This window comes from Histoplasma capsulatum, genomic scaffold (assembly GCF_000149585.1).
Source record: "Histoplasma capsulatum NAm1 scaffold_1 genomic scaffold, whole genome shotgun sequence".
Lineage (NCBI taxonomy): Eukaryota > Fungi > Ascomycota > Eurotiomycetes > Onygenales > Ajellomycetaceae > Histoplasma > Histoplasma mississippiense.
The window spans coordinates 5468724-5484070 of NW_001813982.1; the positions used below are offsets into that span (position 1 = coordinate 5468724).

Sequence of the window (15347 nt, forward strand, 5' to 3'; positions counted from 1 at the left end):
TCGGACATCCCTTCGTGGCGCCTCCAGTTCTTCTAGGGGTGAGACAAGAAAGCTTCCGAAAGCTCATAACCATGGCCTTCGCTTCTATCAATTTCCGCCTTAAAGCAGCGCCCCCCCCACCCCGAGCGGCCAGGCCACATATGTGAATGTGTCTTGTGGTCCTTACATATCTATTCCATGCAAAAATGTATGTGCATCCAAATATATGGGAAGAAACCCTTGTATGCAGCTCGCGAGCAGTAGCTGCATATTCCGTCAATGAGAAAGAGATCAGGGGCTTGCAGATGGGCACACTCACATGCATGCATGCATGTGTGTATGCGCTCAAGCACGCAAGCACGCACAGTGATCCATCAGGGCCGCGCTTTAACTTTGAGATTGGAACTGCGGGGTCGTTGGTGGGAGGTTGGTGATGGGAAGGGAACGGGGAAAGACGGGCCGGGCCATATGGCGGTTTTTGGGATATGACAGGTTACATTTGATTCCATCGAGTGCTGGGAGTAGATAGGTGTTTCCGTCGCATACCCCCTCTCATCCGGCCATCCAGTAGTAGTTGGATTTTGAAGAGTCCTGATCTAAAAGGGACGAACGGAAAAACCTCACAAGGGCGCTCGGAGGGATGGAGAGTTGGTTCATTATCAAATTTCTGTGAGAAACGAAGGAGGGCGAAAAAAAACTATATATCTATATATAGCCCAGGTTAACTCTTCCCATCATCTCCCGTCTCAACAGGATCAATCATATCAAGTGACTAGAATTTTAATTCTCTCCTAGGGGACAGGTATCCTATCAATGCTTCTCACTCTTGATCCTTTACCGACCTTGCTTGACTTGACGGTCACGCATAGAGAAATGTATGCATGCATCATTCTTCACTTTGTTCACTTGCATACGCCTGCAATGCAAGTGTCAAAAATAGGAGATGAAACAAAGTTCCATGGATTACATGAACAGGAGATCTGGTTTGGAGCCGTCGTTTTGTCTCCCTTACTGGATTGAATGAATCCTTTCCTACCTCTGTGCACCAGTAGGCTCCACGCCTCATCCCACCTTTGTATTTCTAATTGAGAACCCCCTCCCCCTCAAAAAAAAAAAAAAGGGCAAGAAAACTGTCACAACAATGAAAAGCGGAAAATGAAAGCCGAGAAACGCCGCCTGATATCTCTCTACGCTAACGGAAGCTACCTCTCGCATGCACGATCAGCAAGAGATGATGGGTCTTTTTAAACCTTAAAAAAGCCCACTTTCTTTTGTGACGAGTATGGTTGGGATAATTTTTGAGTGGAGATGTGCAGAATATGAATATCATAAACTCGAAAATTTCGTGTTATATCAATAGTTAATGGTTCCAGTCTTTCTCGCGAGGAGGACGAGGATGTGGATAGCTATAAGAAGTACTGTACATGTACTCCTTGCATACTTTCAACAGGGCTTGTGCTTCCTCTTGGCTTTCCAATTTCCAGATATACAATAGGAAATAAGTTTGCCGAACCAGAAAAAGTGAAACAAAGTGCAAAGCTTAAAACGGGTAGATCAATTGTTTTCGCAGTGATACATTTATGCTCCCCGACAAAAGAAAATATGACAAGAACAACAAGGGAAATAGTAAAGTCACTTGGAGGATATCAAGTGCGAAAATAGCCGAACAGATAATGATATATCTGCGACATGCAGTCTAAGGAGATGAGTGTTGATGGTATGCATGTATATATGCTTCCAAAGGGCCGGGAGAAAGGCGTTGAAAATAAGTTACAGAAGCGATACTTGAAAAAAAAAAAGTAAGAGAAACGGAAACAAAAATACAAGTTGAATACAAGGAACAAGGAGATATGAATAGGAAGGTACTAAATGATAATCACGCTCATTTTGGCGCAGCAGATTCTCCCGCCGGAGGCTTCAATCCGGCCGCCATCAGAGCATCAGGTAGTATAATTGGTGCCTTGGGTATCGATTCAAGCTTATCCAATTTTTCTCCCCTCAATACTTTTTCCATCTCGTCCTTCGTCAGTGTTTCATATTCCATCAACGCCTTGGTTAATAGCTCTAGTTCCTTTCGGTGTTCTGTGAGAATTGCCGTTGCGCGTCGACTTGATTCCTCGACTAGGCGTCTGACTTCAGCCTCGATTTCTTGCTTGGTCTCTGAAGACAATGACTTGTAGTTTGAAATAAGGTCTATAGAGCCTAGTTTTTTCGAGTACCCATATTGAGTTACCATCGAGAAGGCAGTGTTGGTTGCACGTTGAAGGTCCTATTCGCACAAGAACAGGAAGTTAGCTAAAGGACGAAACAGCAACCAAAGGTGCAAAGACTTTATAAACAAGAGCAAACATACCGATGATATACCGCTCGTGACGTTTTCAGGTCCAAAAACAAGCTCTTCAGCGGCCTTACCGCCCATAGACACGTCGATATCCGCCAAGAACTCAGTATAATTCCGCGAAACAATGTCCATTTCCGGGAGGAAATGCGTGGTACCCAATGACATGCCTCTCGGGACAATAGTAATTTTATATAATGGGGTTGCAGCAGGAGAGAAGTACGCGACAAGAGCATGTCCTGCTTCATGATATGCGGTGAGCAGCTTGTCTTTCTCCCGCATAACCCTGCTGCGCGCCTCAGCCCCCATCATTATTTTGTCCTTGGCCCAATCAAAATCTTTCGGGCCAACCTTGGTTTGTTTGTTCTTGCTGGCATGAATGGCAGCTTGGTTGACAAGGTTTTCCAAATCGGCACCAGAAAAGCCAGGCGTTCCACGAGCAATAACGGTAGTATCGACATCTGTGCTTATTTGGACGTTTTTCATATGGTGCTTTAAGATATCGACGCGGCCACGGACGTCAGGAAGGCCAACCACCACCCTGCGGTCGAACCGGCCAGGCCGTGTTAGCGCTTTGTCGAGTAGTTTTGGATAGTTGGTTGCCGCAATGATAATGACGCCAGTAGACTGGGAGAACCCATCGAGTTCGGTCAGAAGTTGATTCAGAGTTTGCTTTACGTAGGCGGCATCTCGCTCATTTCTCTTTGCTCCGATTGCATCCAATTCGTCAATGAATATGATCGCAGGCGCCTTGGTTCGGGCTTGATTGAACAGTTCGCGAACACGCTTGGCTCCCACACCAACATATACCTCATCGAATTCAGACCCAGACATATAAAAGAAAGGTACGCCAGCCTCTCCGGCAACAGCTCGAGCAAGTAAAGTTTTTCCAGTACCAGGGGGCCCCAACGAGGAGAACACCTTTGGGGAGTTTACCACCAAGATTGTTGAAGCGTTCAGGGTTGGGTCAGAAATTCGACCAGTTCTTGAAGCTCCTCCCTTAGCTTCGTCGCAGCCATGGACATCACTGAATCGAACTTGCTGGTGTTGCGGTTGGGCTTCGTTGGGCTGGGAACCTCGGACATTTTTCAGAATGCCGGTAGTGTCCGCGATGATGTTGATCACGACGAAGGAGACGTAAGTGAAAAGCAGGAAAATAAAGATGAACTTAACCCAGCGGTAAATCGAGCTTGACAAAGATTCCTCCACCACAACGTAGAGAGGAGATTCCTTTGCTCCAGTACCGTCCTTTTTCGTAGATAATCCGATTTGAGCTCCATTCATATGGGCAGCGACCGCCTGTCCAACTGCTTGTAGTTGGTCGTTGTTGAGATTCTGATTTTGAGATTGAAATTGATTTTGTCCAGGTCTGAGACCAACCGAAGCATCCAAGCCGCCGACCCGCTCAAGAGCCTTAAGGTACGTAGCCTCACTGAAACCATCACCAGCATATTTCCCACTCCGATATCGTTCAATGATGATTGCAGGCATGTTCGCGCGAAGCAGGGCGCTGTAAAACGCATTTTGGGCGCTCACGCTATGTGGTTTACTGTTTGCAGTTCTTTCAGTGTGGGCTAATACATTCTGAAACGGACCTCCGTAAAGGAATCTGTGCTGTTGAATTTGCGGAATGCCTTTCACTTTCGGGATACTCCGCGAGCGGTCGAGTTGAAGGAGAGAAATGGTAGAGAACTGACGAGGCGAGCTCGATTTGACAATGTTCGGGGCCGAAGAAAATCTGCTGGTCCAGATAGTTGTCCGAGTTGCTAAAACCGGATTGTTAGTCAAGTGGAAGGGGATCTAGGCAGTAGGTTTTAACGTACGAGAATAAAATATCGGCGACAAGGTGTGCTGGCCAAACAGGATGTTCGTTTTGGAGCCGTTTCGCAGAGCTGTCATTGGGACTGATTTCAGGCAGTCAGGGAGGACCAGGTGAGATTGAATCTGGGATAATTAGTAACACCTCCTGTAGTAATTTTTAGCCTAGCAAAGACTTACTGTTGGAGATTCATCCCGGTGTCTCCGGAGCACTTCATTACGTTCTTTGCCCGGGGAAATCTCCGATGATGGCCGACTGAAACGCTTCCATGGAGCTGCCAAAGCATTAGCCACCGAGGGCCAGAGATCCGTCGTCACAGCTGCCGCATTTTGCATATTCTTTGCTACCAGTAAGCAATGTATTTTTGCCAAATGAGGGGAAGAGATGGGTGTATTCCTTACAGGCAGGCAGAGCGGAGAGGGAAAAGCCATCTTGCAGAAGGCGGAGTCAGCCAAACGATGGGAATAACTCTTGATTTGGCTGTATAAGAGTTAGGGTCTCAGTTGAGTGAATCCATTCAGCATAAATAAGATGCCAGAGCCATTGTTGAGAAGCCAAACAAGACCAGGGCGTTGTGAGTTGAAGATGAGTCGTTCTCGTTCGCGACAAGTGGCGGCGAATTTGACTAAAGTTCGATCATATATTGCCACTTTGGTCTAAGAGTCGCTCCGTAGCCAAGGATCGCCGCCAACAGGAAGAGCTATTCATCAGGACCATATAAAGTTCCGGTATTTGGAAGCAGCAGAACGGAAGACTGGTTTCCGATTTGTTCAGGTCTAGCAATCGCCTAAGGAAATGCCATTTTTCTTTCAATCAACTTCCTGTGAGTTAGGAATCAACAAACTTCATACATGTTCCGCAACCTTAGGTAGTATAGCCCAAACAAATCACGTGATTTAATGAACCTTCCAGAACAACCCGGACTCGATGCTCTTCATGGAGCGAATACGGAGTAGAGAGTCTACTAGCTGCGTGGGATGCCCGAGCTTATTTAATGTACCGATTCGCTTTTTTGCTTTCCAACTGATAAACGCGACATTTTTGTAAGGTTCTTGGTTGCAAATATGTACCAAGTGGAAACTCGGCAATCAGCTATCAGCTATATGCTAATGTCCGGGATGTTTGTTGCTCAAACACTGAAAATTAGTCGCCATCCATGCCGGTGAAGGTTTTAACCTTAACGGGAGCACCCCGCCCCAGGGCTCTCAAGTGGGATGAGTCAGAGCTTCTGAACGAATGCTGGTTTTGCAGCCTTGGTTTTGTTGATGGATGTCGTGTTACAACGGCGGGCTCGGTTCGTTGGCGGCGTGTTGAGAAACGTGAGGGGCATTACGGCTTCCCAGGAGAGCATGACGAAGTTGACAAGATTCATGATTATGACCATATGAATGATGGAGATACGGAGTTTTTTGCACTGGGTGGTGCGATTGAGAGGCACACTGGTTTACAGGCAACAATGGATACTCAGGTGGAAACTGGGTCGGAATTCTACGACCATTCCTTTGCCCTGCATGAAGGGGGAGGGGATTCTAGTATACCGAGCGGGATGGAATCATTCTACGCAGAATCCAACTTCGAGACTACGTTGGACGATACCAGTATAGTCAGTGGGGCGGACCACTTGACGGAGTATCATAACAGCCCTCAGCATCCTCTACCACCACCTTTAACTGGTAATTTGAGTAATCTAGAAGATATCCCTAACGCTGCTTATCTCCATTCGATTTCCCCTCGGATGATCCCTATCAACCTGATCGTGGCGATAATCACAATATACCCTCGCAAACGAGTACGAACTCGTTGGGGTTATGAGACCGAGGTTGTCGAGTTTGTGGTGGGTGATGAAACGAGGTCAGGATTTCAGATCACTTGTTGGTTGCCGCTCAAGGGTGAACCGCGAGATGGCGCGAAGGAAGATCTCTATGGGACGATACTAGGGTTGCGTCCACGAGATATCGTTCTTTTCCGGTCTGTGGCGCTAAACAGCTTTCGGGGTAAGGTTTATGGCCAGACTTTGAAGGGTAACATGACGAAAGTTGACCTTCTGCACCGTGCGCTCGTTGGCCCTGACGATGATGGAGGTCTGTTCACTCTCCAGGCCCTTGCTGATGGAACGACCGATTGTCACCCACAACTAATGAAGGTGCGCAGAGTCAGAGATTGGATTTTAAATTTCATCAGTCCTCATGTTTATGGAAAGGTCGGGCAATCGTCAGTTCGACCCGGAGTGCGAGGAGACGAACGGTGTCTCCCACCAGATACCCAATAAGTGGAGAAAGAATTTTATTGATCACGTTTTGGTAAAGAACTACTGGAGAATTTACGTTCTCGGCTTGGGGTCCAAAGGTGGTGGTTGGTTTAACTTTCGGCGTATTTAAACCCTCCATTTCCACCGTTTGCAGTGAGAAGCCGTGAAAAACAAAGATCATTTGATGGCATAGGGAAGGAAATTCCGGACTGACTTTTTGTATTTTAGTCGTTGGCTCGATGTTTCGCAGTACAAATTTAGGGGATGTTTTTGGTCATGAGATGAAGAACGACTATTGGAGAGCGCTAAGTTTCAGGGACATTCAATTATGTTTTTGCTAATATTTTTTTTTTTTTTTTTTTTTTTTTTTTTTAAATTTTCTTGGAAGGTGTCGAGATCAAGTCGTCAGAACCCAAGTTTCAATACTACCCATTATTTCCACTACAGCTTTTTGGTTACTTGAGTTGTATCTTTAATTGACAAGCGTTCTTTGTCCTTCGTCCTCCGCATTGAACAATCTTCCCCGTGACTGATCGGTTGAGCCGAGGGGAATAGAATCTAGATTCAACAAACGATGATATCCGGGAAAAGCGTCCATGCATGGATCAATGTCTTATTATAGCCTCTTTATTATAGCCTCTACGCGGACAAATTACAAGCCCTGAGCCAGTCACGGGCGGGAGATGGATCGCCAGCAGCATCAGATGACAGCAACCGGCGGCGTCTTAAATTTAATTCAGTTGTCTGGCCCGGTCGTGCATTGATGGTACTTATGGCAGAGGTACCATGGGAAGTGCTCCTCACGTAATTTGCTAGTGATCGCCGTTGGGTGTACTTTATACCGAAGTCACCACTGGCCCGTGTCTACTAGTGTTGTCCAAGTGGAATCGTCGCCCTTGGCTTAGCAACCCACATCTTTTTCTTCATCCCCTTTCCTTTGTTCTCAACATCCTCCCCAACACTCAAATAGTTTCTCATACTATTGCTCTCTTTGTTATTTGCTCTCTTTTCTCCTTACCTAGTCCATTGCACGCTCATTTATACTCCACGTCACTCGCACCCTCAGAATCGAGGCCAGTCTTCGCTGGCGCCATCCCTTTGCTCCCCCTTAGTCCCCACATTTGATATCTCAACCCCATCATGAAGGGTAAGATTCGGTCCCGTTTGCGATGTTCCAAACAATGCAATTGATCCCATTTACTGACCTTTTTCTTTTCGTGTTTTACAGCCCTAATTCTCGTTGGGGGGTTTGGAACTCGTCTGCGCCCCCTGGTATGTGCATCTCTCACCGCAAAATGCGAACCTCCTCTCCCTCTTTCGAAAAGGTACAAGGGGCGTGTCCGATTCTCATACCTTTGACTAGACCCTTACCCTCCCCAAACCTCTTGTGGAATTCGCCAACCGTCCCATGATCCTGCATCAAGTTGAAAGCTTAGCCGCTGCCGGTGTAACAGATATTGTTCTCGCGGTTAATTATCGACCAGATGTCATGGTCTCAGCGCTTAAGAAAGTAGGTGTTTACATATTCTGGTATTAGCTTGCGGTGCTGCTGCTTGCAAAATCAAAGAAAAAAATATGCTGATCGGTGGCGGAAAACCACACATCTAGTATGAGGAAATATATAACGTAAAGATCGAATTCTCAGTCGAATCGGAGCCTCTAGGCACTGCTGGGCCCCTCAAGCTTGCAGAGAAAATCCTTGGAAAGGACGACAGCCCTTTCTTCGTTCTCAACTCAGACGTAATTTGCGAGTATCCCTTTGCAGAACTAGCTGCTTTCCACAAGAAACACGGAGACGAAGGAACTATTGTGGTAACAAAGGTGGAGGAACCGTCCAAATACGGTGTCGTTGTACATAAGCCAAATCACCCATCCCGCATTGACCGCTTTGTGGAGAAACCTGTTGAGTTTGTTGGCAACCGCATCAATGCCGGCATCTACATCCTGAACCCTAGCGTCCTTAACCGTATTGAGCTCCGTCCTACCTCCATCGAACAAGAAACGTTCCCGGCCATATGTAAAGATGGCCAGCTTCATTCCTTTGACCTGGAGGGATTTTGGATGGACGTTGGACAGCCCAAGGATTTCCTTACCGGTACCTGCCTATACCTTTCTTCACTCACCAAGCGCGAGTCGAAGGTCCTCTCTCCACTTTCAGAGCCATACGTTTATGGAGGAAATGTATTGGTCGACCCTTCTGCCACGATTGGGAAAAACTGTCGTATTGGACCTAATGTCGTGATTGGGCCGAATGTCGTTGTTGGCGATGGAGTACGACTTCAGCGTTGCGTCCTGCTCGAGAATAGCAAGGTGAAGGACCACGCTTGGGTAAAGTCGACGATTGTCGGATGGAATAGCGCTGTGGGTAGATGGGCACGACTGGAGAATGTTACCGTCCTTGGGGATGATGTGACTATTGGAGACGAGGTCTACGTCAATGGAGGTTCTATCCTCCCTCACAAGAGCATCAAACAGAACGTTGACGGTATGTATTTTGTTCCATATTCCTCTTGTGTTACGTTCACATGTATATCCGTAACTGACAAAAACACTTGGAAAAGTTCCCGCCATTATCATGTAACCCTATCCCACTTCTCGAACGACTATATGCACCTTCTCTGCTTTCCGCTAGAAAGATCTAACACCTCAACAACCAAGAAACAAGAACACATCTTCTTATAATCACATTTGAAAATCCATTTTCATTTATGGATCGGAGTCGTGCCTTGCAAGATCATTGTCAACGGTGTACGGTGTGATGTATGTTGCATGTTGCAAATGAGACGCCAAAAGAAGGTGACAGAGGGTGTGTACAGTTGATATTCGGATCTACTTGAAAGCTCACCGGAGCATCCTCATTAAATGAAAAAAAAAAAAGAAGGTTTAAAATGGGTGGGTCATGTCTATAGATCGGAAGGGTGTTGAAGAGGTTGAAAAATTCCTTTTTCCGCTTAATTTGTTCTCCTCTTCCCTGGTTGTCTTCTTAATACGTCGTCACTCATTTATGTCAATTGGGTGGGGGGAAAAAAACGAAAAAATATCTTTTGCGAGCGAACTTATCTACTTCGAGAGAGATCCTGTATGCTCATCTGCATTCATCATATATGCCTGCATCTTCTTCGTTTTCTTCATCTTTTTTCTCCGCTCCGCTCCATTTTCTGCCTTGGTTTTGCGTTTTCGCCTGGGGTTCGGGGACTTGTTTTATTTTTCCTCTTTACATTCGCCTTGTCCTCATTCATGCAAGCTCTGTGGTGCATCGTCAAATTCCCCTTCCTTTCCACAAATATATTTTTACATAATATCCAAACATAGTTTACATGTTATTTATTTTACTTCCCATGTTTGGCTGATACGCTGCAGGATCTGGCTCGAATTTTAAATCTAGTTTATTTTCTCTTATTCCACTTTGACTGCCTGTGTAATGTTCAGGGCCTCGCCAATTTCTCCACGTTCCCATACTAGGAAAATGAATACGAGAGTATACGCTGTAGTTAAACAACGTAGGACGGGTAGGTAGGAGCAACAAAGCATGGAAGCGTGATTGGTAGCAACGGACCGCTCTGACGCCAGTCGACAACTGTGTATTATTATAATTAGCCCCCGCTAAGCGGGTATTATCTGGGTTGTGGTGTAGGTGTTATGTCTGGAGTGAACGAATCTATTACAACAATTCTAGCAAGTGTTCAAAATATGAGTCAAGAAGAAAAAAAAAAAAAAAAAAAAAAAACCAGAACAAGCGCCGGTAATAAAATAAAAGATAGAAAGAGGGGACCCAGTCTCACAGGGGGAGGAAACCATCCCCAAAACGTGTATCGCCAATAGGACCAATCTTTCCAAGGAAAGGATGCAATGGCATTAATCGAAATCCCACGGATCCAATTAAAAATAAGACGAAAGATATTACAACCCACCCACTATCCCCATTTCCTCCTCCTCCTTCTCCAATAGCTTCTCCCACCGCACCCTCAACTCCTCCATCTCCCGCCAACATCTCCTCCCCAACTCCTCAAACTCCATCTTCTCCTCAGCCGTCAAATCTTTTGCCCCCGCCTTCCTCCTCCGCCTCTTGTCCTCCTCCAACACAGCAGGACCAACCACACCGCCATAACCCCAACCATCCACCTCCGTACACACGGCGCTTATCCGACCCAGTCTGTCACAGGATGATCCCCATTTTGGTTTCCCACCACCTAGACGCGCATAGACATCCTCAGCCGCATCCAAGACAGGCTTGGGCGAGAGCGCTAGCCAGACGGGCGCGTAGGCGCCACTGTAGGTTGAGATAGTGTGCCAGGGCGACCCGAACATGCGGGCGAGCCAGAATACAGCGATCATGGCGTAGAAGAGGGGGAAAACGAGGGGCATGATGGCCGTGCCACAGACGCCTGGGTGGGCGACGTAAATGCTCGGTTTTGGGCGTGAGCTGGTAGGGGCGTGGTGTGCGGTTCCATTCTGCTGTAGTTTCGTAGCAGTGGTAGTTTTCGACGCGGATAAGAAGGTGTCAACCCACGGCGACGAGCTGGGGTGCTCTGAGGTCAGAGCGAGGACGTCCGTAAGGTGCTTAGAAGCCTGGTAGGCGGATCGGGTATTGAGCGCTTGGAAGTCTGAGAGATCGAAATGTTTGCTTGTTGCTTCGATGCTGGATATCCAGATGATGCGACCCGGAGAGGTTTCAGAGGCGGAAAGAAGGGGCATCAATGCATGATTGAGCATGTAGTGTCCAAACACATTCGAGCAAAAGATGTCTCCCAGCGGAGGCTCATCGGGCTGCGAGGTTTGTTTTTTGACGAGAACCCCTGAACAGGTGAGTGTAAATGCCGACGGGTATGTGACTGCGTTCACGAGGTCTGTCAAGGTAAGATATAACGCCTTGAAGAAATTGACGCCGGTGAACCCAGCAGTGCCAGCATTCAGAATGACGGCATCCAGCTTCGGGAGTGAGGCCCGCAACCGACGTGACAAGGCACGCACCGACAGTAAATTGGCTAGGTCAACATTTTCCGGTTTGAGCGTCACGCGGTTCTTGGGCGTTGCGTATTTGGCAGCAGAGTTATTAAGGTGTGCTTGGAGGAGGGAGAGGGTTTCGGCACTCTTTTTGGCGCTGCGGGTGGTAAAGAGAAGGGTTAGGCACTTGGATTCTGGGCGTGTTGTGAGGAATTCGTCAATTGTGCGACAACAGATAGAGAACCCGAGGCCGCTGTAGGTGAATAAACAAGAGGAGAAAAGTGGATTAGCTTGGACGAATTGACAGGGGAGAGCTGGCTGGCTTGTTTCAAAGCGTACCTGTTTGTGCCTGTTACGAGAACATAGGTCTCGTCGGACTCAAAAGAGTCCGGCCGGTTACTGTTGGAGTCCATTGCAATTGATGTCGTCAGGGGTTCGGTCAAAGAAGCTGAAGATCCAAAAACCAAGGGATTTTATAGAGGCTGCTTCTCATTGGCTGGAGGTCCAACCGCAGGATTGGTAACGAAAGGGTAAACGTTGTTACAATTCGTTTGAGTGCTGAGAACCGTGGCCTAACTGCTACAAAATGGCCGTGCTCTTTTTCCGATTTAGATATCAAATTAATTGGGACAATGAGTTGGTTGGGACGGATTCCGTAGGCACACTGTCGAAAATGTTTGCAGCTTTACGCTGTAGGGGCGTGCCTGCATAAATTTAAGCCGGGATCCCCTGACAAGCGGCGGTTTGGGCTTGGGGCCATGATATCGGGATGGAAATCTGTCGATCTGGACATTTTCCCTTTTTATTCTACAAGCTTCAGAACCTCGAGCTTGAATCTTTCTCTTACCCTCCCTCTTCTTTCCTCTTGTGCAAGGTATGATAGCATTGAAGCGAGTTGATGCGATATGGGTCCTGCCAACTGAACCTGTTGCAGAGATCAGAAATTTTTGGTGCCCATTACCGCGCTTAAAATGCTCCGTTGGCGGCCCCGGAATCGACCCTATATATGATGCGTCATTTTCGAATGTTTCCTACAGTCACATAGAGTGTTTTCCCTGACATGCTACCCAATTTGGCAGGGTTGATTCTGAGGATTCTGAGATTTTTGTTTTTAGATTTTTGTTTTTTTTCTGTTTATCTCTCTACTCCGTATTCGTCTGTGAATTGTATAGATGCAAATCCATTTTCATGGACGCTATTTCTTTGAATCCAGAGACATTGTAAGGGTGATCCGACTTCGACAAACGCGTTTCAGTTCGTCCTTTCTTGCTCTTGCCCTGCCTCCTTAATGCGATCGATGTCTTTTGTTTCCATCAATCCCCCATTTCTCCCACGATGCAACAGCCATTGTTCAAATAGCGACGCCGCATTGTTACCCTGCATAACTAAAAAATCGGTTAAGGTTTGTCATGTGACTAGCTAGCGCATAAGCTTATCACTCTAATCCCTCAATCTGATTAACGTTGTGCTAACATCATTCATTCAAGTTTGTTTTGACCTCTTCCGATTATTTTGAGTATGATGCGACAGAATGTCAGACCCTGCCATATGGTAGGTGCGGAAATCAGCTATGTTGTGGGGACTAGAGTACCTTGATATGTGTCATGCCATTTGGCACAATTGACTCTGGTGGTAACCTCATCCCCACTTCAACAAGGCATGACTACCATCGCGCGATATACTAGCAAATTTTCTCGAACCTCTTTCATTATGTTTCTTTGCAAAAAAAAATAAAATAAAAAAATAAAAATAAACAAATAAATAAACAAATAAAGGTTTGTTTACAAGGTGGAGTCTCCTTGGAATCCAGTGGCTTTCTCCCACAAAGGTTCTCTGTGTGATTCTTTGAGCTCAGAGCGGAGCGATAGCCGGAAGCGGAATGAGCCAGGAAGCTTGTATTTCCAGAGGTCTTCTACCTCAATCCTTTTGCCTAGCCTATTCATTGCCCTGGCGTTTGGCTTTTTACTTGTAACGGCGAGCCCCAATGATGGAGCTGATTGTGGAGCATCCACTCGAGTTTATCAGCTAAGTAGTGGGTTATGATTAACTCCTATCACACAATGATAGCTATATTGTTGCTCGTTTACACCAGTCCTGTTTCCATGGCAATTTCAAACTTACTATTTGATGTAAGTACATATTTGATTGCATTGTCCTTAAGGATCTCACCTCTCTCGATTTCTTTCACTTGAATGATCTGTGAGGGATGAAATCCACCTCTGGCAAACTTGCTGCTAAGTTGACTATCCTACTTACGGTGGACTATATTACAGTGGCAATACATACATTATTGGTTTTATTTAGCCTTATCCAACCTGGCTCTGTCTTGTAAGTGTATATGAAATTCCCTATAAAGCTCACATGGTACTCTTCAAATTGCAGCTAACGACGGGGAACAGCTATTACACCATTTAGAATATCTAGAATATATCAAAGTGAATGCGGTCTACTGATTATTAGCTATCCCTGATATTCCCTCGTTATAGATCATATGTTACAACGAAGAGCGGAAGCAGCCACCGGAGAATATTCCGGCGCAGCTATGATTACAGGGCCTATAACAATATCGGTCACGACTGTTGACCATTCCTTAATACCCACAAGCTCTGCAACCTTTTCATCAACTTCTATCACCAGAATATCAAGCACCTCGATGGACAAGAGAATTGGAGCCTTGGGATCCAGAGATCTTGGGCCTGGAGTTGCTATTGGGTCTTGCACATGGCCAACTGAAGATGTTACCGTAACAGATTCAAACCATCATACAACTGTCTATCCCCAGATTCTCTGTAGGGACAATACGAAACACTGCTGCCCACTTGAGGGAACACCTGATACGCCTCTATCGGCATGCCCGCAGGGCTATGTGAGCGCAGGGGAGAATGCATGCTGCCCACGGTGAGTATGAGCTTAAAGTTTTTCCAAATACCATTCGCCAATCGATACTGAAGAAGCTCTGTGCTAGCGGTTGGTCGGTTTTTAGTACTTTACTCGGCACGCAAACCCCATGCTACAGCAAATTTTCGACTGCTGTACCCCCAGCCGCGACTGCAAGTGCAGACACCAGTACCACAACCATCCGCACAGCTCTATTCGCGAAGAAATATGACATCGTTCCTTCGCAGACGGCACAACCTTCGGCGTCTCCTACTACTACCTCTCCAGCTTCTTCAGAGTCTTCAGAACAAACTCTTTCAAGATCACGGCGGTTGAGCGACAGAGAAATTGCCGGCGTGGTCACAGGCTCGGTGTTAGGCGTCCTATTATTTTTGGGGATCGCAGTCGTGCTTCTCCGCAGATGGAAACGGTCCAAAGTCACTGTGGATGACCTGATTCGCCAGCCGACTAAAGGCACCCACGAACTCGCGCCAACCGACAACCAATATCCGGCCAAGCAACCTCATGATGAGTCGTGGACGACGGGAACGACGCAGAGTGTTCCGATTAATCCGGCTAATAGCAACCACCATATACCCATGGCCTATTTGACAAACATAACCCCTACAATACGCACTGTCGAACCACAGGAGCTGCCCGGCAATACATTTATTAATGAATATCATCCGGCTTATCGAAATGATCCGTGTCCGTGGAGAGTTCAACCATAGCCCATTTGCTCTTCGCTGGACCCTTAAGATGTTTTTCTCTCTCGCCATTCATTCTCAGTTACATCCCAGCTATTTGCTACAAATTTTTAATATATAAGTGACAGCCCATGTTAAGCAATATTTTCTCGTGTATTTAAGGGCGGGAGGTAGCAGATTATTTTTATTAATGTTGATTTTTTCTATTATTCAGCGAGGTTTTACATTATTTTCTTCGACCTAGGCGATGACTGAAAATATGAAGTCTGCCTCAGAATTTATACGGATCATTTTGAAAATGTTGCTTAAAATTTAGGCCCTGGTGGTAGTAACTCTCTTGGAGAAGCGCGCGCAACGGTACGTGTTGAGAGCAAACCTAACAGAATAAAGACATGGGGATCAACGATCCCAGTATCATCATGACTGTGCCTTTTG

At 46.4% G+C, this 15347-nt stretch overlaps 5 protein-coding genes across 5 annotated transcripts; 3 read left to right on the forward strand and 2 right to left on the reverse strand.

The window, feature by feature from the left end:
* Window positions 1-1861: 1861 nt before the first annotated feature.
* HCAG_01550 (hypothetical protein) lies at window positions 1862-4471 on the reverse strand (the record flags this gene model as incomplete). The annotated part of the gene is made up of 4 exons (XM_001544453.1): window positions 1862-2248; window positions 2333-4083; window positions 4141-4261; window positions 4316-4471. 4 exons carry the CDS (start codon window positions 4469-4471, stop codon window positions 1862-1864), a joined length of 2415 nt encoding a protein of 804 aa, XP_001544503.1.
* A 729-nt stretch (window positions 4472-5200) lies between these two features.
* HCAG_01551 (predicted protein) lies at window positions 5201-6645 on the forward strand (the record flags this gene model as incomplete). Its single annotated transcript, XM_001544454.1, has 4 exons — window positions 5201-5209; window positions 5284-6217; window positions 6318-6488; window positions 6635-6645. 4 exons carry the CDS (start codon window positions 5201-5203, stop codon window positions 6643-6645), a joined length of 1125 nt encoding a protein of 374 aa, XP_001544504.1.
* An 879-nt stretch (window positions 6646-7524) lies between these two features.
* On the forward strand, window positions 7525-8965 carry HCAG_01552 (mannose-1-phosphate guanyltransferase; the record flags this gene model as incomplete). The annotated part of the gene is made up of 5 exons (XM_001544455.1): window positions 7525-7531; window positions 7613-7656; window positions 7748-7894; window positions 7993-8869; window positions 8946-8965. The coding sequence occupies 5 exons, from the start codon at window positions 7525-7527 to the stop codon at window positions 8963-8965; spliced, it is 1095 nt and encodes a 364-aa protein (XP_001544505.1).
* Window positions 8966-9875: 910 nt separating this feature from the next.
* On the reverse strand, window positions 9876-11741 carry HCAG_01553 (conserved hypothetical protein; the record flags this gene model as incomplete). Its single annotated transcript, XM_001544456.1, has 3 exons — window positions 9876-9961; window positions 10296-11485; window positions 11668-11741. 3 exons carry the CDS (start codon window positions 11739-11741, stop codon window positions 9876-9878), a joined length of 1350 nt encoding a protein of 449 aa, XP_001544506.1.
* Window positions 11742-12932: 1191 nt separating this feature from the next.
* HCAG_01554 (predicted protein) lies at window positions 12933-14936 on the forward strand (the record flags this gene model as incomplete). The annotated part of the gene is made up of 5 exons (XM_001544457.1): window positions 12933-12960; window positions 13396-13457; window positions 13602-13656; window positions 13815-14226; window positions 14312-14936. 5 exons carry the CDS (start codon window positions 12933-12935, stop codon window positions 14934-14936), a joined length of 1182 nt encoding a protein of 393 aa, XP_001544507.1.
* Window positions 14937-15347: the final 411 nt, after the last annotated feature.